Source organism: Camelina sativa, chromosome 6 (genome assembly GCF_030686135.1).
Source record: "Camelina sativa cultivar CO46 ecotype springtype chromosome 6, ASM3068613v1".
Lineage (NCBI taxonomy): Eukaryota > Viridiplantae > Streptophyta > Magnoliopsida > Brassicales > Brassicaceae > Camelina > Camelina sativa.
Genome location: NC_141885.1, coordinates 21,722,375 through 21,747,830, shown reverse-complemented (window position 1 = coordinate 21,747,830; position 25,456 = coordinate 21,722,375). Strand labels below are relative to the sequence as shown.

The 25,456-nt window shown below is 38.7% G+C and overlaps 7 protein-coding genes across 11 annotated transcripts; 2 read left to right on the top strand and 5 right to left on the bottom strand.

Annotated features, from left to right (window-relative positions):
• Positions 1 to 2,037: 2,037 nt before the first annotated feature.
• On the bottom strand, positions 2,038 to 4,756 carry LOC104792139 (F-box protein At3g58530). The gene is made up of 12 exons (XM_010518201.3): positions 4,386 to 4,756; positions 4,232 to 4,291; positions 4,065 to 4,148; positions 3,826 to 3,956; positions 3,664 to 3,739; positions 3,455 to 3,525; positions 3,194 to 3,280; positions 3,031 to 3,103; positions 2,741 to 2,808; positions 2,590 to 2,658; positions 2,386 to 2,491; positions 2,038 to 2,270 (listed from the first exon to the last, which is right to left on the bottom strand). Exons 1-12 carry the CDS (start codon positions 4,554 to 4,556, stop codon positions 2,205 to 2,207), a joined length of 1,062 nt encoding a protein of 353 aa, XP_010516503.2. The 5' UTR covers positions 4,557 to 4,756; the 3' UTR covers positions 2,038 to 2,204.
• On the top strand, positions 4,700 to 6,487 carry LOC104774268 (protein WHAT'S THIS FACTOR 9, mitochondrial-like). Of its 2 annotated transcripts, XM_087453651.1 has the most exons (3): positions 4,700 to 4,818; positions 5,042 to 5,288; positions 5,370 to 6,487. In XM_087453651.1, the coding sequence occupies exons 2-3, from the start codon at positions 5,083 to 5,085 to the stop codon at positions 6,385 to 6,387; spliced, it is 1,224 nt and encodes a 407-aa protein (XP_087309777.1). In that variant the 5' UTR covers positions 4,700 to 4,818; positions 5,042 to 5,082; the 3' UTR covers positions 6,388 to 6,487. The 2 variants fall into 2 exon arrangements, with proteins under 2 accessions (XP_087309777.1, XP_010497214.2); XM_010498912.3 differs by lacking the exon at positions 4,700 to 4,818 and having other exon boundaries at positions 4,859 to 5,288.
• On the bottom strand, positions 6,455 to 10,520 carry LOC104699216 (DEAD-box ATP-dependent RNA helicase 11-like). 2 transcript variants are annotated; one of them, XM_087453649.1, is made up of 7 exons: positions 10,133 to 10,520; positions 8,940 to 9,757; positions 8,787 to 8,870; positions 8,212 to 8,454; positions 7,753 to 7,914; positions 7,520 to 7,633; positions 6,455 to 7,289 (listed from the first exon to the last, which is right to left on the bottom strand). In XM_087453649.1, the coding sequence occupies exons 2-7, from the start codon at positions 9,666 to 9,668 to the stop codon at positions 6,792 to 6,794; spliced, it is 1,830 nt and encodes a 609-aa protein (XP_087309775.1). In that variant the 5' UTR covers positions 9,669 to 9,757; positions 10,133 to 10,520; the 3' UTR covers positions 6,455 to 6,791. The 2 variants fall into 2 exon arrangements, with proteins under 2 accessions (XP_087309775.1, XP_087309776.1); XM_087453650.1 differs by having other exon boundaries at positions 9,970 to 10,145.
• A 593-nt stretch (positions 10,521 to 11,113) lies between these two features.
• Positions 11,114 to 15,090, top strand: LOC104792136 (serine/threonine-protein phosphatase PP2A-4 catalytic subunit). 2 transcript variants are annotated; one of them, XM_010518199.3, is made up of 11 exons: positions 11,114 to 11,499; positions 12,085 to 12,141; positions 12,281 to 12,364; positions 12,645 to 12,716; positions 12,890 to 12,961; positions 13,234 to 13,274; positions 13,646 to 13,712; positions 14,026 to 14,217; positions 14,325 to 14,414; positions 14,505 to 14,612; positions 14,699 to 15,090. In XM_010518199.3, the coding sequence occupies exons 1-11, from the start codon at positions 11,407 to 11,409 to the stop codon at positions 14,762 to 14,764; spliced, it is 942 nt and encodes a 313-aa protein (XP_010516501.1). In that variant the 5' UTR covers positions 11,114 to 11,406; the 3' UTR covers positions 14,765 to 15,090. The 2 variants fall into 2 exon arrangements, with proteins under 2 accessions (XP_010516501.1, XP_010516502.1); XM_010518200.2 differs by having other exon boundaries at positions 11,304 to 11,508; positions 12,090 to 12,141.
• A 45-nt stretch (positions 15,091 to 15,135) lies between these two features.
• On the bottom strand, positions 15,136 to 17,654 carry LOC104792135 (lipid phosphate phosphatase delta-like). Of its 2 annotated transcripts, XM_010518196.2 has the most exons (8): positions 17,115 to 17,654; positions 16,905 to 17,000; positions 16,708 to 16,782; positions 16,500 to 16,630; positions 16,118 to 16,221; positions 15,902 to 16,030; positions 15,685 to 15,800; positions 15,136 to 15,605 (listed from the first exon to the last, which is right to left on the bottom strand). In XM_010518196.2, exons 1-8 carry the CDS (start codon positions 17,292 to 17,294, stop codon positions 15,183 to 15,185), a joined length of 1,254 nt encoding a protein of 417 aa, XP_010516498.2. In that variant the 5' UTR covers positions 17,295 to 17,654; the 3' UTR covers positions 15,136 to 15,182. The 2 variants fall into 2 exon arrangements, with proteins under 2 accessions (XP_010516498.2, XP_087309774.1); XM_087453648.1 differs by lacking the exons at positions 16,708 to 16,782; positions 16,905 to 17,000; positions 17,115 to 17,654 and having other exon boundaries at positions 15,902 to 16,026; positions 16,500 to 16,573.
• Positions 17,655 to 17,927: 273 nt separating this feature from the next.
• LOC104792134 (eukaryotic translation initiation factor 3 subunit C-like) lies at positions 17,928 to 21,640 on the bottom strand. Its single transcript, XM_010518195.2, has 4 exons — positions 21,442 to 21,640; positions 21,019 to 21,092; positions 19,166 to 20,911; positions 17,928 to 19,004 (listed from the first exon to the last, which is right to left on the bottom strand). Exons 2-4 carry the CDS (start codon positions 21,040 to 21,042, stop codon positions 18,084 to 18,086), a joined length of 2,691 nt encoding a protein of 896 aa, XP_010516497.2. The 5' UTR covers positions 21,043 to 21,092; positions 21,442 to 21,640; the 3' UTR covers positions 17,928 to 18,083.
• A 313-nt stretch (positions 21,641 to 21,953) lies between these two features.
• Positions 21,954 to 25,100, bottom strand: LOC104699215 (calmodulin-binding family protein). Its single transcript, XM_087453642.1, has 10 exons — positions 24,796 to 25,100; positions 24,632 to 24,679; positions 24,181 to 24,559; positions 23,985 to 24,099; positions 23,832 to 23,897; positions 23,655 to 23,743; positions 23,476 to 23,563; positions 23,149 to 23,388; positions 22,932 to 23,033; positions 21,954 to 22,832 (listed from the first exon to the last, which is right to left on the bottom strand). Exons 2-10 carry the CDS (start codon positions 24,633 to 24,635, stop codon positions 22,188 to 22,190), a joined length of 1,728 nt encoding a protein of 575 aa, XP_087309768.1. The 5' UTR covers positions 24,636 to 24,679; positions 24,796 to 25,100; the 3' UTR covers positions 21,954 to 22,187.
• Between the last annotated feature and the right edge of the window lie 356 nt (positions 25,101 to 25,456).

Genomic DNA, 25,456 nt, shown 5'->3' with positions numbered 1-25,456 from the left:
AAGGGATGAATTTGCTGTCCACGCCGTTCACCACACGTTCGCAACTGATTGTGTCACATATCCCGAAAGCCCAACAAAGTAGCTGACCACATTAATCCCTTATAAAACCAGCACCATCTCTTAACTTTGAACTAATTTTTTTTCTGGCAACAAGTCTGATTTCGGTAGGCTCCCAGTCTTCAGAAGGATGAACATCTTTCCACTAAAATCATAAAGTTCAGAACTGTTATACTCTAAGATCTTTGGACAACTTTTAAGAGCTTCCACGGCAAAATTAAACCTTTCTTCACCGATTAGTTCCTTTGCTTCTCTTTTGGAGATATAACACCGACCATTTTAAAACAAATTAGATGGATACGGCTAGGAATTTCTTCTTGTACCAGACTCTGATTTCGGTAGGCTCTGAGAAAAAGAAGAACCGAAAGAGGAGGGATGTTGAGTTGGATGAATCTCGTTCTAGGAAATCCTCATTTAGGGATGAATACTATTCCAAACCTGTGAAGAAGGACTCTTACAGTCTTACTACTTGGATACTCTTCCTGCTTCTGTTTCTATTCGCAGGTAATTTGTTTATAAGTTTCGTAGTTATGGCTGGTCCTGTGTAATGCGTTTTGAGTGTGGAGATATTGAAAAACCAATCTGCTTCTGTTTTTTTTTTCTTTTTTATAATGCAGTATGAATGTTCCTCGCTATAAACTTGAAAATGCTCATAAAGTTCTTGGGTCAGGTTCTCTGAATAGTTCTATGCTTGACCCAGACACTGATACTGATTATTTGAAGTGGACACCAGACTCTCGGGAACGCTATTGGTTTTTTAAAAATGCAGTCACAGAATGCAGCAAGAAGACCAAGCGTCTTCGTTTATCTGCTTCAAGAGAAGCTACTGATTCTTCTTCCTTTGATCATTTCATCCCACTGGAGGAAGATGTTTTATCAAAGGACTCAATGATGGAAGAAGCATCGTGGGAGGATTACGTGCTGAATAAAACGCTAGAGTTTAACAGACTGACGAGGGAGCATCCCCATGATGAAAGAACGTGGCTAGCATTTGCTCATTTTCTAGACCAGGTTTTAAGTACACAAGTTCAAAAAGGAGATCGCCTGCAGACTTTAGACCAGAAGATTAGTATATTTGAGAAGGCTTTTGAACTAGACCCACATAACGAAGAACTGTTTCTTGCACTTTTCGAGGCTTGCGGAAGCAGAGACAGCACATATCTATTAATCAGTAGATGCAAAAATTCCTTGAAGAAGGATCGATGCTAAACTAGTTTAATATGTTAATCATGCAGGAATTCATCTGTCGTTGTTTGGCTATTTGGACTTTCTTATGAGTTGAATAAAGAAGACTCCTCACACAGAATCCGTGGATTGTTTGAAAGGGCTTTTGCACAAGATACACTAAACAAGTCGGTCATTCTATGGCGTTGCTACATTGCATACGAGATGGACATCGCAAAAGATTTATCAGTAGCTAAAAGGATTACAACCGAGCTATATAAGCATGCCCGTGGTAAGAGCATACAATTACAACCAATCTAAAATTCTTTCTCCAGATTTCTTATATTTATCGATAACACATTCATAACATAATGGCATGGCAGGTCGAAAAAACTATGGCTGGATGGGTTTAGGTTTTAGGAAGCTGAGCTCAGTTTTTACGGTGGAACAGATGTCAAAGTTACAAATACTGATGCTGGCCAAGGAACTGAACATTAGGACAGATATTCACGAGATTCTTCTTATGCAGGGATGAGATCATTGAAAATTTATATATAGTTATGCTCTGTTCTGGTTATTGAGAATTTACTAAGTGTAGGAGAAGAAAATGAAATGATCGCATCCGCAAGTATTTCATCTGACCCTTCACTTTTTTTTTGCGTTTTTCCTGGTTCTGTAAAAGAACCATCCAAAATAACTAAGAACCATCCAAGATACTTACTGTTTAAGGTTTTTTTACCGTTACTGCTATTTGCTAATGCATCAAATACGTGACATGTGCTGTTGTTTCAGCTGTTTACTGTTTGGATAATTGGATTTATCGTAACGTATATACTAGGCATGTTAGTAAAGCATATTATTCACAGTTAACATCGTCTGATTAAGATAATAAGAGTACTCTCCTCTGTTTCTAATAGATTGTGATTTGTGAATCATAAAAAAGAGGATAGACACTTGTTGAGAGTCCTTAGATAAAGAGAAAATTAGCTGTGTACTTTGAAGCATGTCAGACGAGGGAACATCTTAAGCAACTCTTCACGGCTTCGTCTCTGCAAAAATTTGTATCGTGTGTTTTTAACATTAAGTAAAGAGTGTTGGGTCTTCTTCAGCATCACCACAACATAGAAACTACTGATATACTGGAGAAAAAGTCACAGTACACACCTTGATGCCGATGCAGCCATTAACATCAAGAGTGGTGAGTGTAGTAGAGCATGTCTGCGCGAGAATCTCTAGACATCTATCAGTCACTCCTACTATTCCAAACAAGCTGCAATTTTTCAGTTTTTCATTGGATGGTGTCAGCAAAAATAATCACTGACAACAACAACAAAGCAAAATAGTTCTAGAATTGTAATAAAATAATACCTGAGAAATTCGAGGGAGGTACAACTATTAGCCATGGTAATCACGCCTGCATCTGTGATACGCACACACCTGCCACGTTTAAGAAGCATTTGGAATGAAAAACGCAGCTTCTTGCTTCTTATCTTTCTTGTAAGGGGGAGACTTAGCTTACCATGTCAAGTTGAGAGACTCTAGTTTGTTGCATTTAGCTATATTTCCAAGCCCCTCGTCAGATATATTCTGGCAACCAAAGCCGGACTCTTAGTTACAGATATGTATTAAAGATATGAATACCATTTTCAACATATATAATCTGTACTATGGATTTGCTAGCAATCAATCCCTGAGTTATACTCTACAAGACGGTGAAAGATAATCCAGGATCTCAAATAAACTCATCCATCCATCCACCAAGGAAAAAGGACAAATGCAACCAAATAAATGGGATTCATTGACTCCTACCTGAGCGCCACATAGATCCAAGAACCTTAAATCAGCTAGAAGTGATATTTTCTTGTAGGCTTTGTCTGTGAAGCTGCAAGAAAATGCAATATCAGTGCCAGGACTAAGAACAGCTAGCTTATAAATAAATCCAGAAACAAATAAATATGTGCTGACTATATACCCTGAAAGAGCATAGAGGTTTAAGGTCTGGAGAGAGGAACATTTCTGTAGCACTTTAAGTAAACCATCATCTGTAATCTTAACACACCTGGTGGCATCATGAACAGAAAAACCAAATACCATAATCCTTTAGTGAAAATGTATAGAAATCATGCTTCCACCATTATAGACAGACAATCAACAAACGAAGAATGACATTATCCAAGAATGTTATGGATTATCTATCATCACCATGTAAAGACTTAAGCCTTTTTCAACTTACCTGGTGATATTCAGCGACTCTAATTCTTGATAACTTTCAGCTACTAGCCCCATACTTTTGTCCGTTAGGCTCTGCATCAATTAGTGCACATCCAATTCATATATTTTCACTTAATACAAACAAGAGAAAGGGGTATCCATGTGTGTAAGACACTGCCATAATTACAGCAATCCATCAGGAATAAACTCCAAGGATATATATAAAGATACCTTGCAGCCACTTAGGTTCAAATCAATGATATGTCTGCAATGTTTCACTAGATGTCTAATGCTAGCATCGGTCACCCTGTCAAACATTATATCTAGAATTAGGCTTGTCTCATGTGGTAAAATCAAGAAGGGTGAAACCAATGAGTCAGACAAGAATACTACCTCACATTCCAGTACATAGAGAAAACTTTGAACTTGGGACATATGCTAGTAATATCTTCGATTCCACTGTCCGAAATCTTTTGGCACCCATTAAGATTCAAGCATTCTAAACTTAAAAGTGCATCCGGGCACTGTCATACAGCAGCCAATACAATATGTTCAGAAGTTCAAACGGATAGAATGATCCACGTAGTCAAACTTTCTAGAATTACTGGTAGAGTCAGCAAAAAAATAGTTACCCGGGCTTTGACAAGTTTAAAATGACTGTCCACGACACCTTGGGCAAATTCAAGATTGATATGCTTCACTTGCCGATATCTTGGCTACACAATTTGAAACCACGATGAGTGACTTCTGTTCAAACTTTCCAAAAGCTCAAAGTATCAAACTTTTAATTTTAACTAACCAAGGACAGAGCAGCTAAAAGCCGATCCCCTGCATTGGTCATCTCGCGCAAATCAATGTTCTGAAAGAGAACAATAAACACTTTTGAATCAGATTAAGTATAAGAAAATTTCGAAAACTTGGAAGACCTGAGAAGAAGTCAAAGTTACGTTTACCAGCCAAATAGAAGGGTAAGAGACGAGGGTGCGATAGAGCCAAGGGCTAACAAGAAGTAGTGATATTAGATCTGTCTGCGGCAATCTCGTGCTCACTAATCTCATCACGCTTGTTACTATCTCTCTCTTCCATGTCTCCGCTTCCTCTTCTGTCACTTTCTTCGCTTCCATGACTCTCAATCCAAGCTTTGCGAAGCTTGAACTTTTAAATGAGCCAAGTCTTCTCGAGTCGCGCGAGTCGACGAGTTGGAACTTGTTTCTGTAGATTTGATTGTACCACAGACCACAAAGTTCGAAGTTTTTAGGTTCTGTCTGCAAAACTAAAACCAATTCGCGAAGCCACACTTATTAAAAGGCTTACCCTTTACCTTAACTGTAGCCTGTGGGCCTAAGAGTTTAAAAGTCGAATAATCTCGCTATTAGACACCTTCAGGTATTTCGTCGAACACATTGTGTGCACTACTCTGCCTCACTTCTCTCTGTTCTTCCAAGTTCCAAATGATAAATTTTTCTTTAAACTAAACCCCGAGAGAGAGAACACTGAAACCCTAAAACCCATTAAGCAGTTTCAATTACAGATCATCCAGTTTTCGCATTTTTTTTTACATCAAATCACTTATAGATGTTAGTCAAATCCCAAAGCTTTCTCTTTTCAGTGAGTAAGCTGCTGTTTCATCAGCATCAACAATGGCGAGGAATGGGTGCTATGACAAAAGTGAGACTCAAGTGGGTGAAGAACAAGAACCTTGATCACGTCATTGATACCGAGACCGATCTCAAAGCAGCTTGCATCCTCAAAGACGCCATTAACCGATCTCCCACCGGTTTCCTCACCGCAAAATCCGTCGCCGATTGGCAAAAACTCTTAGGTCTCACCGTCCCTGTTCTCCGCTTCTTGCGCAGGTATCAAAATCAGATAACAATTCAAAACCTTTGATTGAAACTTGTAAAAGACTCTGCTATTTTTTTTGTTTTTTTGCGCAGGTATCCGACTCTGTTTCACGAGTTCCCGCATGCTCGTTACGCGAGCTTACCATGTTTCAAGCTAACGGACACAGCACTAATGCTTCACTCACAGGAAGAGATTATTCATCAAAGCCACGAGGCTGATACAGTGGAGAGACTATGTAGAGTTTTGATGATGACGAGAACAAAAACTGTCTCTCTCAGATCACTACATTCTCTCAAGTTCGATCTTGGTTTACCTGATAACTACGAGAAGACGCTAGTCATGAAATACCCTGATCATTTCTGCTTCGTCAAGGCCTCTAATGGGAGCCCGTGTCTAAAGCTTGTAAAATGGCATGATGAATTCGCATTCTCTTCCCTGCAGAAGCGGAACGAGAGCAATGTTGTTACCGGGGAGGATTCTAGTTACCGTGACTTCAAAAGAGGTCAGTCCACATTGACGTTCCCTATGAGTTTTCCTAGAGGTTATGGAGCACAGAAGAAGGTCAAAGCATGGATGGATGAGTTTCAAAAACTTCCTTACATTTCTCCTTACGATGACTCGAGTAACATTGACCCGGAAAGCGATCTCATGGAGAAACGAGCTGTGGGAGTTCTGCACGAGCTCCTGAGCTTGACTATCCACAAGAAAACCAAGAGGAACTACTTGAGGAGCATGAGAGCGGAGCTTAATATTCCGCATAAGTTCACTCGTTTGTTCACTCGATACCCCGGGATTTTCTACCTCTCATTGAAGTGTAAGACAACGACTGTGATTCTCAAAGAAGGGTATCGTCGAGGAAAACTAGTGAATCCGCATCCTCTCACTCGTCTTCGTGATAAGTTCTATCATGTGATGAGAACAGGGTTTCTTTACCGGGCTAGAGGGTTAGGCATGGTCTCTCAAGAGGAACTTTTGCTTGATAAGCCAGAGGATGACCTTGCGGAAGAAGGCTCTGAAGAAGAAGAGATTGTGGAAGGAAGCGAGCTTGAAGAAGATTCCGAAGTTGAAAAGCAACAGTTGTTTTGTTGTTCACACAGAGGGCCAATTTAACTGCATTTGATCTCTTATGTAATGGAACGGAGTTTGAATTATGTAAGCATAATAAAGTCCATAAAAGGATATAAAGAGAGATTGTATTTCCACCAAGAAAGATTGTCAAACAACAAAAGGGAAACAAAAAGACAATTTGGATTTCAAACTAACAAATGAAATTGTTAGAAGAAACCATGAACAAGATCAAAATCGGAAAAAACTACTGTCTATCTTTAGGACAAATCCTAAAAATAGCTTCAAAAACAGAGAGATTCACCTGATAGCAACGATTAGTTAAATCTATCTCTTGAATGTGAGATCTCAAAAGTGGGGGCAAAATACATGTGCTCTCTTGGGAATGTAGAAGATAAAGAAATAAATAGTCAGGTTAAAAAGTAGAAAAAATTGGGGAGCCAAGTCGGCTAATCCCAAGCACTGGTCACTCCACCACCATACCCACCGCTTGGAGCACCACCGTATCCACCACCACCATAGCCTCCTCCGCCATAGTAATCACTGCCACCGCCACCGCCACCGCCTCCTCTACTGTAAGAACCTTCCTTTCTGAAGTCACGGCCACCAAACCGACCACCAGACCGTTTCTTACCACCACCAAATGAAGCACGTGAAGCGTATCGTGTGAGCCACTCAGGCACCTCTTGATTGGCTTCTTGCATCAGCTCAGCGAGCGGCCTAGCCAGTGATGAATTGTTCTCGTTAAAGAAGGCAGTTGCTACTCCAGATTTGCCTGCACGTCCTGTTCGTCCAATACGGTGGACATAGTCATCAATGTCATTTGGTAGATCAAAGTTTACAACATGAGCCACGTGGGGAATGTCAAGACCACGTGCTGCTACGTCTGTTGCAACCAAAATGGGTGTCCTTCCAGTTTTGAAGGACCTCAGTGCCACTTCTCTTTCCTTTGAACGCATAACAACACAAAGGAGTTAGTCAGATTTAGTCAACAGAGAACAAACTTATCGATCATGAACTTGAACGAGTTCATTTTAGCAAATATCATCCAGGTTTTTTATAACAAACATAGTTTTGTTTTAGCTTTAGTGGGAGTGAAGCATATATATTACTCCACAATAGTAAGGTTTGATGTTCACAATTACATCAACGAATTAACTTCAATCAATCAACGAACCTGTTGTGTTCTATCCCCGTGAATGGAGGTTGCTGGAAACTCATTCATGCACAGCCAATTTTCCAAAGTATCAGCTCCCCTCTTTGTCTCCACGAAAACCAATGTCAATGCTTGCTGGTTTATAGAAAGAGCAGAAAGCCAGCATCGGTCAGAGGGTGAAAAATCATGATTTATGTGACATGACTATAACAAATCTTGGATAAGTAAACAACAGATGGTAACTATCAAATTACCTTGTCTTGGGTCTCTCTCTGTGCGTGAAGCAGGTCCATGAGATGGCTTCTCTTGTCAGACTCCTGGACAAACTCAACCCTTTGGGCAATTAAATCAGTACTTGAACCCACCCTTCCGACAGCCAAAAATATATAGTTTGACATGAAATCAGCTGCAAGTCTCTGTACACGAACAAAAAAATATTATTAAAAGAAACGTTAAGAACCGATCACTCTTGTACGTGCTGAATATTATGCAGCTGTTCTCACATACGCAATATAACACTCATAAGGCATATGACCATTGTGTCACTCTAAAACTAAATCATCAAAGATTCACCATCATGATCTGGGAAGGAACAAAGTTACAGATATAAAAGAAAGACCACTATTATCCTCTGAGACATAACTACCATGCATGCTACTTCACTAGAATAGACTTAATAAGAAAAGGGTGTCTCATGGACAAGTGAAACCAACCTGGATCTCCCTTGGAAATGTAGCACTGAACAACATTGTCTGTCTAACCCCACGTGGAGGCATGTCCATCTGTTCAACAATCTTTCTAATTTGTGGTTCAAAACCCATGTCCAGCATCCTGTCCGCCTCATCAAGAGCTAAAAATTTAATCATCTGCATGGAGACTCTAGCTCTCTCTAGCAAATCATTTAACCGGCCAGGAGTTGCCACAAGGATATCAACTCCCCTCTCGAGTTCCCTGAGCTGTATAAACAATAAAAAATGAGATAACAAATTGATGCTTGAAAACAGTTAGACTAACACCTGCAAATGATTAATTCCAATTCTTCTGCATGTTATGTAAAGATGATACAAACGATGGCAATGCTATAACTAACATAGGAAAGAAGCGTGTAATATGCATGATTTGCATTATCCATTGCTGACTTCACAAAACATATTTTCACAATAGAGACTGACATTACGAAGGGCAGAGCTGGCAGAATCCAATATCAGTAAGCATAAGCTGCTATGATCATGTAACAATATCAATGGCAAGCTGACAACCAAGGAACAAAATTTTGTACTATAATTACCTGCTGGTTAATAGGTGTTCCTCCATAAGCAACAACAACCTTCACACCAGTTTGGTAGGAGAATTTTTTGGCTTCATCATGTATCTGGCAAAAAAATCACAGAATGAGAAACGTGTGTATTCTATGAGGGAATGAGTAGACTCTCAGTGTTACCTGGCATGCCAACTCCCTTGTTGGTGAGAGGATGACTGCAAGAGGGTAAACCGTCCGTGAACCACGGGGTCTCTGTAGATGCTGATCTTTCATGATTCCGCTAATTATTGGAAAGCAAAAAGCAGCAGTCTTCCCAGACCCAGTCTGTGCACAGGCCATCAAGTCCCTCTCTGCAAGCAGTATTGGAATCGCATGACGCTGTACAGGTGTTGGCCTCACGTATTTGCACCTCCGGATGTTGAGATTTAATGCATCCCCAAGATCTATGTCAGCAAATGTGTTAACAGGAGGAGGCACATCTCCCCCACTGGTCTCAACCGGAATATCTTCATAAGCATCAAAATTAATGCCAGTATTCTCCTGCTCGGTAAAGATCGGTTCTAACTCAGCATCATCTCCAAATGGATTTACTTCACGTTCTCTACGGTCCCACCCTCCACTTCTGTTGTTCCAGCCACCACCACCACCACCTCCTCCTCCTCCACCATAACCACCATATCCGGGGCGCCCTCCATCATTCCTATAGCCGCTGCCACCACCGCCACTGGGTGGAGGAGCCCATCGAGACCCAGCAGGTTGAGCACCATACTCAGGACGATCTTTTTGTGGCAAAGGAGCAGCAACAGGCGGCTCTGATGGCCTGTTCCGTAGATGCGGGGGAACATAAGAACCTTTAGGCTTAGAACCGGCCTTCTCAGAATCAGCCACATCTGCCCATGATGAACTCATACTTGAAAAATTTGTGACGTCCTAAAACTATTGAGAAAAAGTTGCAACTTCCCAGCAGAAAACTTGACTTTTTAATGCTTCTTAAGAACCTGGCAAATACCAAACAGGTCTATAGTTAGCACAAACGCAAATCAATAACAAACAGCTGGGTAATGTAAGAAACAAAAACACGAGGATTTATCCAACTCTATAAGCTGGAAACCCCCAGAATCCCAAAATCAAATCTATAATCAAACAAAATCAAGCCATCTCCAGCCAAAGCAAAATTACAAAATCGAAAGGGTTTTTTTTATTTATAAACCTGAAACGAAAGAAACCAAATGCATGGAGCAATGAAGGAACCCTAGGCTAGCTACCAAAACAAAAAAAAAATAAAATAAAAAACTCGAACTCGAAATCGAAATCGAGAGAGAGATATAAACGAAGGAGACAAAGGAGAGGATATAGAGAGAAAGAGAGAGAACCTCAAAAATCGGTAGAGAGAATCGAATCTGAATCAAAAGCGAAGAAGAAATCAACGGTAGTCGTTCGTTCACCCAACGGAAAAGCTCGGAGGAGAGAAAAACCCTAAATTCGATGTTTCCTTTTGGATCGGGACACACACAACGCGAGAGATAATAGTGTGTGAGTTGTTAATAAATACTAATAATGCTTCTTTTAATTTTAATCTCTAGCAATATGTGACCAAAAACTATCAGATCAGCTTGTTTTTTTTTTTTTTTTTTAATACATAAATTTAAAATCTAATTATAAAACCTATAAGAGTTGGGCCAAAAATTAAAATTAAAATACCTTTACTACAACAATTTGAAAATTTTATTTCCAATATAGTTTTTCATTTTATTGTATCTTAGTTTTTCGAAAATAATGAAAGAAATATAATAGCATGTGAATTTTTGTTTTCAAACATAAATTGTATATGAGTTCCAATCATTTTACCCCATGATTTTTTTTTCTAAAACATAAATAAAATGAATGTTGGAGGAATTTCAACTTGAATAAGATTTAATTTGTTTCCATTCTCAACGTCTATTGGTAGTTGGAGATCTTTTTTGTTGGTTAAATCTAAAACTACATTTTCTAAAAAAAAAAAGAAAAAAGGTTTAAATGGTTGTATAAACAAATTTTGCATATCTTTTTCATATTTTGATGCATTATGTTGAAGACCAAAAAAAACATTACTTCAAACCAAGTGTAGTCCAATTTTGTGAAGAAATAAATTAGTTTGCTTTAAATTGTTATCTAGCTAAAAACTGAAACAACAAAACTTTACAATGTATTTTTGTATAATGTTTAATAATTAAGGTGAACACTTTTTTCAATGGTTGGTGATTATATTTTTCATAGTGTTTTTTTGTTGTTGTTTTAATTGAGGAATAAAATCGATTTTACAAATACTTAGGTACAATTTGAACAAAATAGAAAGTAGTGGGTTTTGTTTCGTCACCTTGTCATATAAAGATCTCAAAAGAGAGGGTATTATAGTAAATTAAGGAAACGGCTCGAAAGCTACAAACCCACTCGCCACTTCCCTTCACGCGCCCCCTCTCATTTCGAGTTCCTCTCACTCTTCTGCGCTTCGAGAAAGAGAGAGAGAGAGAGACAGAGAGAGAGAGAGAGAAAGAGAAAATAAAAAAAGCGAAGAAGACGCAGAAACCATCCAATTTAGGGTTAGGGCTGTCCCCTAATCTGGAAACCTGTTGCTGGTTTCTGATCTGTGTTTTTCGGATCCAAAAAGATGGGCGCGAATTCGCTTCCGACGGATGCAACACTCGATCTAGATGAGCAGATCTCGCAGCTCATGCAGTGCAAGCCCCTCTCTGAGCAACAGGTACCCTGCGTTTTCTGTTTGATTATAGCTTCCCCTAACACCCTTTTCCTTTTTTTCTCCTTTTCAATTGAATCTGCAAATTTGTATATATGTTTTTTTTTTTCCGGTTGAGCTTCGATTGTTCAGATGATTGGATCTCAGATTGGATTTTTTCTGTGTGTATCTGATTATCCGATTTGATGTTTGATTTCACGTCAGTTTTATGGGTTGAAAAAAAAAATTGTCATTTCAATTTTATTGTTTGAAGATGAATTTTGGTTTCTGAATTAACTCGCATTTTGATATGAACCATAGCCAAGTTTCCGATTTTTCAATCGGGGGAAAAATATGTATAATGATAAATAGTTTTTAGCTTGTGTGTGTGTGAGAGAGAGAGAGGTTGCGACTTGGTTGAAGACCTTCTGGGACTAATATCGGGGAAAACTGATCAATAGCTGTAAAATATCTTCTTGGTGTATCTAATTTTGGTATTCTAATGTTATGGTTTTGATACTAGATATTAGTTCATGTCCTGTACCTCTTTAGGAAGTGAAAAGTGAGAAAAGACGAGTTTTTTCATGTGCAGTATTGTTTTATTTGCTTTAGGTTAGAGCATTATGCGAGAAAGCTAAGGAGATCTTGATGGATGAAAGCAATGTTCAGGTCAGTTCTTCTTCTTACATCTCTTGGTAATTTTAATTCCCATCTGATAGATTGTGTTACTGGCCTCTATTCATTTAAGGACACATTCATTTTGTTTGGTTTTAAGTAGACTTAAATTTTAAAATTTTCCTTTATGCAGCCTGTTAAAAGCCCTGTGACAATCTGCGGTGATATTCATGGACAGTTTCATGATCTTGCAGAGCTTTTCCGTATAGGGGGAAAGGTAATCTCTCTAACACTTTCTGAGATGCAAAATGGACATATAGATGAACGTTTCGTTTTTTTATTCAGCGTCCATGTTTTCTAGCTATTATTAGTTCTGGCTAGGGAATACAAAGTCTGTGTGGTTGCTCACTGAATAATCAGAATATATTGGAGCCTTTTCCGAGGGGTTATATTTAAAAGTAGTGCTGGAGTTTCAATTCTAGTTCTAAATTTTGTTGTCCATCTACCACCAGCTTTGACAAAACCTGATGAATGTTCTTCTTTTGCTCTTTTTGCAGTGCCCTGATACCAACTATCTGTTTATGGGAGACTATGTTGACCGTGGATATTATTCTGTCGAAACTGTTACGGTACCAAGTTTATACCATCTGCACACTTCATTTTTGTTCAATAATGATACCATCTACATCTCCTGTCTTGTTATGCTGCTGTTAAATCAAATAAACTGTCCATACTGGATTTATGTATGTTAGTTAGATTTACCTTTCTCATGGTTTTTCTTTCTTTTAAATTCCATTTACAGCTGTTAGTTGGCTTGAAAGTACGGTATCCACAGCGAATCACTATTCTTAGAGGAAACCATGAAAGTCGTCAGGTAAACTTACATTTTTTGTGTCCCTATGTCTCTCTACTTGTATGTTCACCTGCTGAGGTGTGCGGTATTGAGTCTATTACATAGTCTGTCTGTTATCTCTTATTGAAATCGTTGATGAGACCCTCTTATAATTACCATTTATTTGTTCATTTCTATGCTGTCTACATTTTAAGGAAACTATGGTTTTCCTATAGTGTTTTTGCTTGCAACTTTCTGTCCTCCAAGTTTTTATCTGACTCATAGTTTAATACACTTTTTGTTTGCTTTGGCAGATTACTCAGGTTTATGGATTTTATGATGAATGTCTGCGAAAGTGAGTCTCCTGGCAAACACCCTTATGTTGTATAAGCTGTAACTCACTTTGTTCATGTCATGATACATCTTCTTTGACTAATAGTCTGCACGTCTTTATTGTTGCTGTTGTTGCTGCTCGTTTTTGTTGATGGGATAATATCAATTTTCCTTCCATTCTTTTTTCTAGTCCTGGCTAGTTTGTATTGATCTTCCGGACTAATATTGCTTTAATCATTTGACTATTCTCATGGTATTTTTCATACCGTACTTGTTAGTAAGTGCTAATCAAAAAGTGTGCTTGATAAGACATGTTTCCTTCTACGCCTGTAGGAACGATTTTTTGGTTATTTCGTTTGAATTTTGCTTAACAATGCTTGCTTGTACTTGCAGGTATGGCAATGCAAATGTTTGGAAAATATTTACAGACCTCTTTGACTACTTCCCACTGACAGCCTTGGTTAGTACTTAGTACATACACTGCATCATTCATTCCACTCCTACAATATTCTCTTTTCTGGCGCTCTTAATATTCAATTCATTCAGAAGATGGAAACTTTTGATGCATTCTGTGCGTGTGTTAGCTACGTTGTTGGCAAGTTTCACTTTAATTTGAGATGGTTTGTATTTTGAAAGCTGTGAATGACAATATAAACTGCAATTGCTAATTCTACTTAATATAACTTCTCTGATTGAACTGATGGTTTCTTAAGAGTGTTCGTTCCGAAAAATAACGAGGCTGTTCTTCTCATGTCGTATATCCTTGTTTACAGGTCGAGTCGGAAATATTCTGCCTTCATGGTGGATTGTCACCATCTATTGAGACACTTGACAACATTAGGAACTTCGATCGAGTTCAAGAAGTTCCGCATGAAGGACCTATGTGTGACTTATTATGGTCTGATCCTGATGACAGATGTGGCTGGGGAATCTCTCCTCGTGGTGCTGGATATACATTTGGTCAGGTATTGAATTAAGAAGCCTCAGTTTCAGAAGCTGCCCTGAATCTACCTTTTTTTGGTTCCAAATAAGTGTGTAATTAACTTTCTTTTTCTCAATTTTGTTTCCATAGGACATATCCGAACAATTCAATCACACTAACAACTTAAAGCTGATCGCCCGAGCGCATCAGCTGGTTATGGATGGATTCAACTGGGCACACGTAATACAATCAAACTCATCTTCCCTGCATAAATTTGTCAAATCTAAGATTCTTAGCTCACTATGTAAAAAAATATATTCCCGTTGACAGGAGCAAAAGGTGGTTACTATATTCAGTGCACCAAACTATTGCTATCGCTGTGGAAACATGGCCTCAATTCTTGAGGTCGACGACTGCAGGAACCACACGTTCATTCAGGTCTTTTCCCAAACTATGTCCAGAAATCTTCTTTTTGACTTCTTTTGTGGGGAATGAAAACTGATAGAGTCTAAATCATGCAACAGTTTGAACCAGCACCAAGGAGAGGAGAGCCAGATGTCACTCGAAGGACACCCGACTACTTCCTATGAAGACACTCAGCTCCTCCTGCAGCGGCGAAGTCCAGTTGTTGGTTTTTGAAGATCTCTGCTTATTCCATTTGGTTAACGCATTTGTGTTCCAGGTTGCTTAAAATCAATTTAGCCCTCTCCCTTGGAATAGTGTAATATAGGCAAAGAGGTCAATGAACTTTAAAACCTCTCATGAACATTTGTTTGGCTGAACTTATTTAGCTCCCTTTTGCATCAGAATATGTTTATTGTGAGATATTATTTCTATTTATTTTATGTTATTCTTCCCCTTTGTTCCATATTTCTGTATTTGCACCCTTTTAATATAAATTTCTTCAAAGCCACAACTATGGAGACTTTTTGTATGGTCAAGTGATTACGAGTATGAACGATGATACTAAAAGCATTGATTTTATATAACCACAAAATGGAGCTGTTACTACAAGTTAATATAAGAGAATATGGAGGGAACAAGATCAACAACCGACCAGGCAAGGCCTGCGTATTGGAAGAACCTTATTCCAGTGTCAATATCAAACGAGTCCTGGCACAAGAACTCACATAGTCTCTGCAAATACCCAACCGAGTACTTGTTTTCGTCTGTCTTCTTCCCATTTGCATGCACGTTGTCGAGTTTGAGCTTAGGAATGTATGTGCTGGATCTTATTGGAATCCCAAGTGCACTGGATACTGTTGGTAAAATCCATTTTGCAAGGGATTTACTGCAGAACTTCACTAAGAGTATTGTCGGTATTCCTACCATAACTCTCCCAGTATAGGCTGCTAGCGGGAGCTCTGGTGAGAAGACTCGTGGGACTGCTTCATGGTGAAATTGGCTGTACGTTTGTTGGACTCCAGTCACCTACGACAAGTAAAACCGCCATTTAAGGTCATTGTCTGAATTAACCATTTACACTATATATCATTTCTGGATTGCTTACAATTCCTAGAGTAACTCCGTTGAAGGCGGTGTGATATTCGTAGCTTGGAGTTGGGTGCTCGGGAGTTGGATAAGCGAAGAGTAATAAGAAACTCAGAGCAGTCCAGAAGGAGCTAACTGCACAATCCGTAGCCATAGCTTCTTGGTTATTTAGTGTTCAAATTTAGTTATGTAGAAGGCTAGAAGCATCTGTAAAAGTAAGAGAAAATGATGCTTACCGTTCTGTTTTGAGGTAATAAAATCATCGATTTGTTCGTTGACGGTTAGCCATAGACCTAGAATCAGGACTCCTATGGCAAGACCACCAACGATATCTACCACACTGTGCATACCCAAGTAAATCCTTCCTAGGAAGAAAAAACAATGATGTTAATTGAGGAATCAAATACTTGCAAGGAATGTGTGTTTTTCTCTGGTACGAGTGATGATTTTACCGAAGGCAATTAGGGCTACCAACAAACAAGCAAGGGCAAATCCATAGTACTGGATAGACACATTTTCGTATCCCACAGATGATGACACATAGTGAAGTAGATATCTGAAACACCAACGAATAAGGAGACAAGTGTTAAAAATACCCAATAACCACAGCAACATTTGCTTTACAAGATGATGGAAAACAGATTACACGAAATGCTTCACTCGTAAGAATCAGTTGATCCATCGATTTTACTATGGGTTTCCATACTGGTTACAGCATTGAGACGAATTTGTTGTCTTCATGGCATTGCAAAACTAAGAGCAAACATTCTTTGCTAGAAAAAAATACTATGGGAGTCTACAAGAAAGAGGGTACAGAGTTGACAGAAGACATACCCGGACAAACAAACAGTGTTAAGAGTATGAGAAGAAGGCAAGCCATATTCCATGGCATTGTCTTCCTCATCTTTGGTGGCAGTAATCCTTCTAACAGGTGGGCAGCTTGGCCTAGGAGCTGATATCACATCCTAAATACAGAAGAACGACCGTATCAAACAAACACTTCCTTCTTTATAAACTAAGAGAGAACACCGAAGAGTAATACCTTAATGCAGTTTCCCAAGTAATCACAAAAAGCTATCAACAGAGTCATCTGCCTAGCCAATCTACCATGTCCACTCTGCAATTACACACACTCATTACTTAGTAATCTTTTTAAAGGTTACAATCATATCATATCCACATAAGCCATATCTAAGAGTAAAGATTACAACTTTGATGTTGAACAAGAAGTTAGTTTACCCAGAAAAGCAAAGGCAAGAAAGCAGTGTAAAAGGGGACAGAGACAACACACGATAGCGCTGAGAAGAAAGCATCCAACACTCCATTCTGACATTTCTGCAAAAACACACACAAATCACCCCCCCCCCCCCAACAAAAAAATCAGCTTCAATTTCTTTTAATACTAGTTGGGATTGTAAACAAACTTTATTGGGTAAATTAGGCACACACCTGGATTCTGAGAATGAGAGGAACACCACCAAGGACTTGACGAGAGACCCATGGTTGTATCAGAGATCTAATTTTATGGGTAAAATTCAGATAGGAAGAAACACAGATCCATGTGACAATACCCACAAGGATCAATCCTTGCCATGTCCCTGAGCCTGAGCCTGAGCCTGAGCTTTCCATTGATCTTTCTAGAATCTTCTTCTTCTTCTTCTTCTTCTTCTTCTTCCCTCCCTCTTTCCCGTTTCAAGAAAGAGGAGAGAGAGAGTAGAAAAAGTTTGAAAATTTGAAACAGTTGGTAAATTTTTTCTGGGTTTCAAAAAAAAGTCAAAAACCTTAGAACACAGAATTAGAAGACAATTTATCAAATTTATCTATCTCTATCTCCCTCCTGAGGCGTACAGTGAGGAGCTCCAATGGATGTTCGCTGGCAAAGAGAGAAAGAGAAGAGAAGGTGGAATAAATTTTGATTTTGATTATAAAGATTTTGAGAGAACCTTAAAAGAGAGTTTAGTTGTTAAAATTTTCATAGCCACCAGTTTTGATCCAGCACTTTTTATCAAAGTGAGGTCTACGTGTGGTTTGCGTGACTTAGGTCAACGCATAATTAGTCAAAAATTTACTTTTGTCTTTGTGATTGTGATTGCCCATTTAATTTTATTTTAAAAAGTTTCGTTTTTTTTTTTTTTTTTAAATTTAAATTAAGATGAGACGAAAAAAATGTTCAAATAAAATGTAACGTAGAAGATACAAGTTGAACAAACGATTAGTTAGTGTGTTAACAAAACCAAAAAAAACGATTAGGGTATATGATAATTGATAACTAAACATATGTTTTTTAAATTAATCAAAATATTAATATATATAGAGTCAACAACAGAGTCAAAAAAAACAGAACAGAACAACAAAGAAGTTTTACAAGAGAACAAAGAAGTTTTACGAGAAATCTCCTCCTTTAATTTGGGTTTATGTTTACATACGAACACCTCGGTTAAGACTTACCATACGGCTCGTGCCATCCATCTGCATTCCTCTATTCCCTGTTCCACCTCTTCCTGCATTCCCACCAGTTCCTCGGTTCTGACCACCGTGCCCAGATGATCTCTTACCACCATAACAAGACCTATCACCACCGTTGTAACCTTGTCTTCCTTGTGTGTAAGACATGTTTTCTTGCCACCTTCCACCACCTGCTCCTCCTCCGTAGTCTTGATTGTTGTCTCTTCTTTTTGAACTTAGATCCAGACCGCCACCACCGGTCCTAGCTTCCATTGCTCTCTCGTTACTCTCCGCAAGAATAGCAAGCTTCTCGGTTAACTGGAAAGCCAAGGTTTGCAACCTGTTGTGTTGTATATCATGGAAGATAATGCAACGTGTAGGCTGGTCCCAGCTTGCATGGAGTTCTTCATTTATCACCATCTTGCTCACGATGCTGTGGACTTTGTTCTCAGAGAGATCAAACATCTTGGCAAGTTGATCTAGACTTAGGGACTCGTAAGAGGCCGAGTATGTGAAGATATAAGTCTTCAAAGCCTCTTCTTTGATTCTCTCATTCACCATAGCAAGAATGGTTTCCCGATTCTTGAACAGTCTCCAGACATCAAGAGATTTCACAACTTCAAAAGCCTTTTGGAAGTCTCCTTTAATGAGAGCTCGGGTTGCTGCCATGGCATGGTCACGAACGTTCTCAGGAGGAGCAGTGAATGCTTGCCTCTCGCTGATCTCGAGCAGTCGACGGAAGTTCTTGCTAATCACCCTGCGTTTGACATCATGAGAATTGGCTGCCATGTAAGGGACCTCTAGTAGCATGGCGCAGATGAGATGAACAGCTTCAAGAAGCTCAAGGTTTATGTGCATGTGATATGGCATCTGTCGTCTCCTTTCCAATCTTTCCTGGTTGGACCAAAAGGTTGCAGACAGTTAGCTTCATTCTCAATCTAAACAGACCCACCATGAACATCACGAACCCAATTACATAGTAAATAAGATGGAAACAAAATCTACGAACCTGAGATGCATAAGAAGATACTATGCATACAAACAAAAATATGTACCTGCTCGGGAGTCTTCTCATGATATCGGCTTTGCTGGACACCTTGAGCAAGCAACTCCCGCACTCTTTGACCAGAGTACAGTTCAGACAGGCAGCTGTGAGCATCGGTGATCATTCCGACCCGGAACGCGCAGAGACCAAGCTGTGCCATGGACCTATTAAAGAGGATTTGGGTTGAGATGTCCATGTGCTGAATATTTTCCTGCAGATGACTCATTAGCAACAAGTCCCTAGCAGACACAAACTCATCCACTAAAGCAAGATGATATATATCACATAACATCGCACGAGCTTTGGTCCGTTCATCTCCATATTTGTAAATAAGGGAGACGAGAACATCCATCATAGCTCGACTACTCTCTGGGAAGGTAGGCTTACGAGGAACAACCTCTGGAACAACAATGAATGAAGCGGGAGTTCCAGCTCCCTCTTTGGGCTCCTCACTATCTTCTTCTTCTTCTTCTTCCACAACCAGCTCAGCCAGTTTCCTCATGGCATCATAAACTTCCTGAGGTTTGTAGTAAATTAACTCAACTTGTCTTAAGGCCACCTTCGCCGCAGCTTTATAGTCACCAGACCGCTCAAAGTAGTCTTGGATGTTTTGAGCAAGAGCTAAGAACATCGGCTCATCTCTCAATCTCTCCACATACTCACGTGTATGAGGATCTATGCACTGCAAACTCTTGAAAAATTCAGTGTCTATCCTCTCCACAAAAGCAACAAGGTTACCCCAGACCCGAATTGTTCCATCAAAGTCTTCTGGTTTTGAAGTTTCATTCTCATCAGGCTCAATTGTATCATCGACAACGATGTTATCATATTTGACAAGAATGTCCAGTATCGTAAGCATGTTATTCACACACTTCTTCCAGACCTTGATAGGCATGTGTCCTTTGAGACCAGGATTCACATCAAACTGTGCAGAAATAACACTAAACAAGATTTCAAGTTTCTGCGCTGGAGTTTTGGCAATCTTTATCAGGTGTGTAAGCTGATCTACGAGTTCAAATCGTGCAGTTCCCTTCTTTCCACGGGCAGCCACAACTTCTTTGAACTTTTGGTTTACCCAGTCCCATGTGATCTCTGTAGGATCTTTATTATACAACTTCTCCATAAGTTTATCTTTCTTACTAAGCATCTTCTTCCAAGAGGGATCACCTTTATCGTTGGCTTCCTCCTCCTCTTCAGAATCAGCCTCCACATTAACGTCATCCTCGTCGTCATCTTTAGAATCTTCATCCTCTGATTCATTCACTTCCTCGGTTTCTGGCGACTCCCTATATTTGATAATTTCCTCTTCATAGCGCTTGTTGTTCTTCTTCAATCTCTGCCTCATTGAATTCAAGGCCTTGGAGTTGATAGTGCTCATCTTTTTCTTTGCTTCCTTGTTGGCCAGAGTTTCGTTTAGGAAATCTTCCAACATCACAAGGGTTTTGATGTACAAGATTGGAGCCTTGACAGCCTCTGTAATCCTCATAACTTTTTCCAACTGCTTGTTAATCTTATCAAAGTTGTCTTGTAGACTAACCCAGTTATTGATCTTAATGGCATTCTTCATCAGCTCTGTGGTACTAACCATCTCTTCAAAACGCTTGTCTTTGGCTGGCTGAACAACACGTTTACGGAGATCATCGTCCTCACTATCACTGCCACCTGGAAGGTAACGCGAGGCACTAGCAGCATTGGTATCTTGAACCACGTCCAACTCTTCGTCGACATCACTCTCATATTCACTATCACTTCCACTCTGGTGAACAAAGATACAACGAGAAATTGAAGTAAGTAAAAACCAATGGAGCAAGCCAATAGACGATACTAAAGAAGTTATCGATATACAAAGGTTTAAGAGGAAACCTGAGGATCAAAGAACTTAGACATCTTTATTAGCAGAAAAAAGGTAAACGTTAGGCAATAGAAGCAATGAGAATCTGCAATCCACAAAATGGCACAGCAAAGAATAAGCTAAGCTGAAATGATAAAAGCAACTCGAGAAAAACAGATCCAAAGGAAGAACCTTCACCGTAGAGTTCATTAGGGTTTCAATGAAAACAGAGTAAAGCAAATTTCAATTTTTTTTCTTTACAATCAAGCAAAGATTTTGATAATCATAGAATCATGATAAGCCTATAAATCAAACACAGAAATCATAATCGAGTAATAAAAATAGATCCGAAGCAGAACATTTTTCTTCAGGGTATAAATCAAATATAAGCTATTGAGTGCAAAATCTAATCGTAATCAACACCAAACAACATAAGTACTAAGAGAGTTCGAGACCTGAATCTACCAGAGTCGGATCAGTACGGTGAGAAGCGAGCGACAACGTAAGACAAGGATTAAATCCCAAAAGCTCAGACGAAGGAACCGTGACAAGTATTTGTACTTGTAGGGCTTTTGCAATTTATAGAAGAAATCTCTCTCTTTGACCAAAAAAAAAAAAAGAAAGAAATCTCTTGTGAATATTCCTGATCTACCCCTGTCTATTGTAATTGTAACATATTGATTACTGACAGTGTCTTTTGGTCTCTTTGGGTAAGTAATATCGACTTTATGATACACGATTCAGATTAATTGCATCATCCATTTTGATGATGTCGGAGCAAAAAAATCAATTAAATTAAACAATTTAAACCGGAGTAAAGATTTGGTTAGCTTCAAATTAGTTTTTGGTTAATAATAAATAGACTAAATTTGTTTGATTAAATCATTTGGATTACAATTAAATTAGTGAAGATTAAATCCATCAATGGGCCATCGAGTATATATGATTCAGTGGATTACAAACAAAATAATCACACGAACAAAAATCATCATAATTAACAATTGTTGTTTTTCTCAATTATGCAGAGTTGCAGACATTAACAAAAGAATAATGAATAGGTGACTTGAGAAACAAGGAACAAACATAAGAAGACCATTCTTCAATTAATCCCTACTTTTGTATCTTGCGTAACAAACAAAAAATTATTTAAGCGGATCACTTCATCATATGAGCATTTGCGTCACATATATATTGAATTGACCTAAAGCTTCTCAAGTTCTTCAGCCGCCAAAGGACTTTTCCCAAGACTTGTTCCTCGTGATCTAACCGGAGCAAAAGGAGATGGGTTAGCAAAGCGTGAAGCTCTTGGAGATAAATGAGCTTGCTCAAGAACCCTAAATTGAAGCTCTGATGGGTAATCTCTCATACAACTGATTCTAGGCCCTGCACCAGTACTCCATCTTGAATGTAGCCTCTCAGCTAACTGATAAGATTTAATTCCTTTGTGTGAATCTATCCGTTTCATTATCTTCTCCTTCAGGACAGGTTTCTCGTATTCTTCAATGTCTTCATCGAACAGATTTGATTTTGGGTATGTGAACTCTTCCTCAGCTATGAATGTCTCTTCTGCTGTCTCATATCCTTCTTCTGAAGGGGTTTCAGGTTCTTCTTCTTCATCCTCCTGATCTTCCTCAATCACGTTGTCAAGAGTCTCCCGTCTTGAAAGTTTTGAATGGGACCTTGTTAATGTTTGTAGCTCTGAATGATTGTTGGGACGTTTAGTGTTGGGACTTTCACCGGTCTCAGCATCCACAAAGTCACAATGTTCTTCTTCGGTCTCTTTGATTCTTGAAGGCATCCTCTTCACCTTAGGATGAGCTTCTCCATCTTCTTCATCCGGACTCTTCTGCAGAATATGAAAAAGAATATCTGTAACTCCGTAAATCATAGCCTAAACACAGACCAGAGCCACAAAACTATGATTACACATAATGGACTTAATTACCTTTACACTGGCGAGGTCTACATTGTTCTCACGAAGGAACGACATGAAGGCCTGAAAATTCTCTTCTGTTGGGAGATAATGTCCACTGTGAGGCCAAACTGCCTGAAAAGACCATCCAAAGAACTCAAACTTAACACACAGTTTTAACAAAGTCTTACTTGTTTTCTTTTGAATAAGTATAAACGAGGAACAGCTAAAGGGAATTTCTTTCGTTGACCTTAAGAACACCATCTTCAACCACAATTCTTCCAGCAGATAATGTAGCTCCGCCGGCTAGAAAACTCGAGTGTTGAAAGTTACCCTTTTTCTTCATTGCAACATACAATATTCTAGATACACTTAGGACAAAGATCCACTTTGCATCAGGAGGACCTTCTTTTGTGTCGAGGACTACCCCACTTTGCTTATACATTAGTTTCCCATCCTCAATTACAACTTCGTATGCCTCCCTTTCGGTCTGTTAGTTTAAGAAAGAATAAATCATTACAAAGAAGGTATTAAACAAGCATGTCAATAATTACAGAAACTAGAGGGTAAAACTCACGGGACCAAGATACTTGATGCTTTGTTGGTAAAGTTTTGATCTTGGACATCTTTCGTGGTTCAATTCTTTACCTTGTCCTATGTCAAGCCTACATGTCCAAATTAAGTTGGACGTTAGCTCGTAAATTGTATTTACTCTTGATACTGTCATACTTTTGATTGTGTAACAGCAAAGCTTACCAATAGAAAAAGGGTTGTTTACTGTCACAGTGGAGCCAAGCATGGTAATAGAATTGCAGATTGTGGCCATACCGATGTCGAGGATCAATCTGTTAAGCTTAAAAATTAAGATGACATGGCTTTACACAAAACTTATATAGCCACAGAGAAAGACATATTGTACAAGAATATTCTTACTGCCTCAAGCCAGTGCTGCAAAGCCAATTTCCTAGCTTTCTCGTCTTTAGACAAGCCTTTACCCACCTAAACAATAAGATTGTCAAGTCATTAATATGTTTTGATAGCCTTAGTATGCATCAAAACCAACATGTTTGATAGGGTTAGTGTTACCTTAGCAGCTCTTGTTCTTGCTCTAGACCAACGTGAAACTGCAGTCTCTTGCTTCTCAATTTCAAAAAACGATATAGAACTTCTTTTGAGTTCAGCAAAGTCAAGTACCTTCCACCTGCAAAATGATCCATTCAGTCACACACTAAACAAATAATTTGCATTCATAATGATTACAACTATAGCTCTACGTACGAACCATCTTTGCTCAACGACTACAGCACAATCAGCTAGCCGTCTTCTGGTTCGAAAACTTCTATAAACCTTCTGCAACTTCAACGCAGCTTGATACCGTCCGTCACCTAATAACAAGGCTAAAAATTCTTTGGCATGATCGTTCTCGGAAACTGGTTTCCATCTCCGCGATTTATATCTGTCATCTTCTTTCATAAAAGTCAAAGGCTTAACAGAGAAATTGTTCACCACATCAGCCGGAGAGATTCTTGATCGTTGTGTAGTCCCTTTATTACCGCTAAGGGATCTGCTGAACAGCTTCTTTCTAGTTTCATTTGATTCAGCGATGGTTGAATCCGACTCATTGTCATTAAAACTGATTGATCGAAGAATGGTCTTCATTTCTGCACAACCAAGATCATTCAAATATAATACCAAATCAAAATGTTCATAGAATTTTGTCACAAGATGCTAACCCATTATCACTTGAAACCAGGCTCAAGCAGTTCCTTGTAATGAATGTCCTGAAAATGTCAAATATACAATACCAATATACCATCATCAATCAAATACACACACCAAACACAGAAAAGTTCTTGTATTTGAGGAGAAAAACACAAAGGGTAAATAAGAAGCAGACCTGGAAGTCAAACAAAACCCATGAGACAGAGGAGATTCTTTAATGGAAGAAAAGAACAGAGCCAAAAAAGATAATGAGGAGGTTTTGAATAGGGATCTTTGGGTGTCTAGGATTAGATGGTTGGAACGTGAGAGAGAACGATAATGGCGGCCGTTTCTGATCTAAGAGATTCTCATCAAGTCTCAATCTATCAATGCCAATGTGTTCCATTGGAGGTGGAGAAATTAGAATCCTCTGTTTTTTTTTTTTAATCTTCTAACTTCCTAAACATAGAGAAAGAGACAGAGCTTTCACGATCGTACTGTAATTTTTTTGTTGGCTCCTCTCCTCAGTTTTTACCTAATTTTGTCCTCGATGTTAGATTTTAAATTTAAGTCCCTATAAAAACGGAAAATTACTAGTTTAACCCAAAAAAATCTATAAGAAAATCATCATCTTTTTAACAATTTCCTTAAAAGACAATTTTTTAAAAAAAAATAGCATAGCACACAAGCTAGTTTATGTTAGTTATCTTGATAAAATACATAGCAACCTCACTATGCTATCATATTAAACTGACAAACTAATAACTTTTATAATAAAAGTATTTACAAGTCTCAAATAAAAACATAGTTTTTCTATCTAATTTATATACTCTGTTTAGGAAAATTCCAACACCTAC

Bases quoted from the DNA above. Each gene is read 5' to 3' on its own strand.
- LOC104792139 (XM_010518201.3), bottom strand. From the start codon at position 4,556: ATGGAAGCGAAGAAAGTGACAGAAGAGGAAGCGGAGACATGGAAGAGA. The intron at 3,104-3,193 runs GTATATAGTCAG...ATTTTCTTGCAG, and splicing joins AACCTCTATGCTCTTTCAGG to CTTCACAGACAAAGCCTACA. The intron at 2,271-2,385 runs GTGTGTACTGTG...AAATTTTTGCAG, and splicing joins ATGGCTGCATCGGCATCAAG to AGACGAAGCCGTGAAGAGTT.
- LOC104774268 (XM_010498912.3), top strand. From the start codon at position 5,008: ATGTTAGTCAAATCCCAAAGCTTTCTCTTTTCAGTGAGTAAGCTGCTG. The intron at 5,289-5,369 runs GTATCAAAATCA...TTTTTTGCGCAG, and splicing joins GTTCTCCGCTTCTTGCGCAG to GTATCCGACTCTGTTTCACG.
- LOC104699216 (XM_087453649.1), bottom strand. From the start codon at position 9,668: ATGAGTTCATCATGGGCAGATGTGGCTGATTCTGAGAAGGCCGGTTCT. The intron at 8,871-8,939 runs GTAACACTGAGA...TTTTTTTGCCAG, and splicing joins CAAGGGAGTTGGCATGCCAG to ATACATGATGAAGCCAAAAA. The intron at 8,455-8,786 runs GTAATTATAGTA...TTGTTTATACAG, and splicing joins GAACACCTATTAACCAGCAG to CTCAGGGAACTCGAGAGGGG.
- LOC104792136 (XM_010518199.3), top strand. From the start codon at position 11,407: ATGGGCGCGAATTCGCTTCCGACGGATGCAACACTCGATCTAGATGAG. The intron at 14,218-14,324 runs GTATTGAATTAA...TTGTTTCCATAG, and splicing joins CTGGATATACATTTGGTCAG to GACATATCCGAACAATTCAA. The intron at 14,613-14,698 runs GTCTTTTCCCAA...ATCATGCAACAG, and splicing joins GGAACCACACGTTCATTCAG to TTTGAACCAGCACCAAGGAG.
- LOC104792135 (XM_010518196.2), bottom strand. From the start codon at position 17,294: ATGGAAAGCTCAGGCTCAGGCTCAGGCTCAGGGACATGGCAAGGATTG. The intron at 16,631-16,707 runs GTATTACTCTTC...TTCTGTATTTAG, and splicing joins ACTTGGGAAACTGCATTAAG to GATGTGATATCAGCTCCTAG. The intron at 16,222-16,499 runs GTATGTCTTCTG...TTGGTGTTTCAG, and splicing joins AACACTGTTTGTTTGTCCGG to ATATCTACTTCACTATGTGT.
- LOC104792134 (XM_010518195.2), bottom strand. From the start codon at position 21,042: ATGTCTAAGTTCTTTGATCCTCAG. The intron at 20,912-21,018 runs GTTTCCTCTTAA...TTTGTTCACCAG, and splicing joins CTAAGTTCTTTGATCCTCAG to AGTGGAAGTGATAGTGAATA. The intron at 19,005-19,165 runs GTACATATTTTT...TGGTCCAACCAG, and splicing joins ATGAGAAGACTCCCGAGCAG to GAAAGATTGGAAAGGAGACG.
- LOC104699215 (XM_087453642.1), bottom strand. The intron at 23,744-23,831 runs GTAAGAATATTC...TAAGCTTAACAG, and splicing joins TGCAGCACTGGCTTGAGGCA to ATTGATCCTCGACATCGGTA. The intron at 22,833-22,931 runs GTAATTAAGTCC...CATATTCTGCAG, and splicing joins TAGACCTCGCCAGTGTAAAG to AAGAGTCCGGATGAAGAAGA.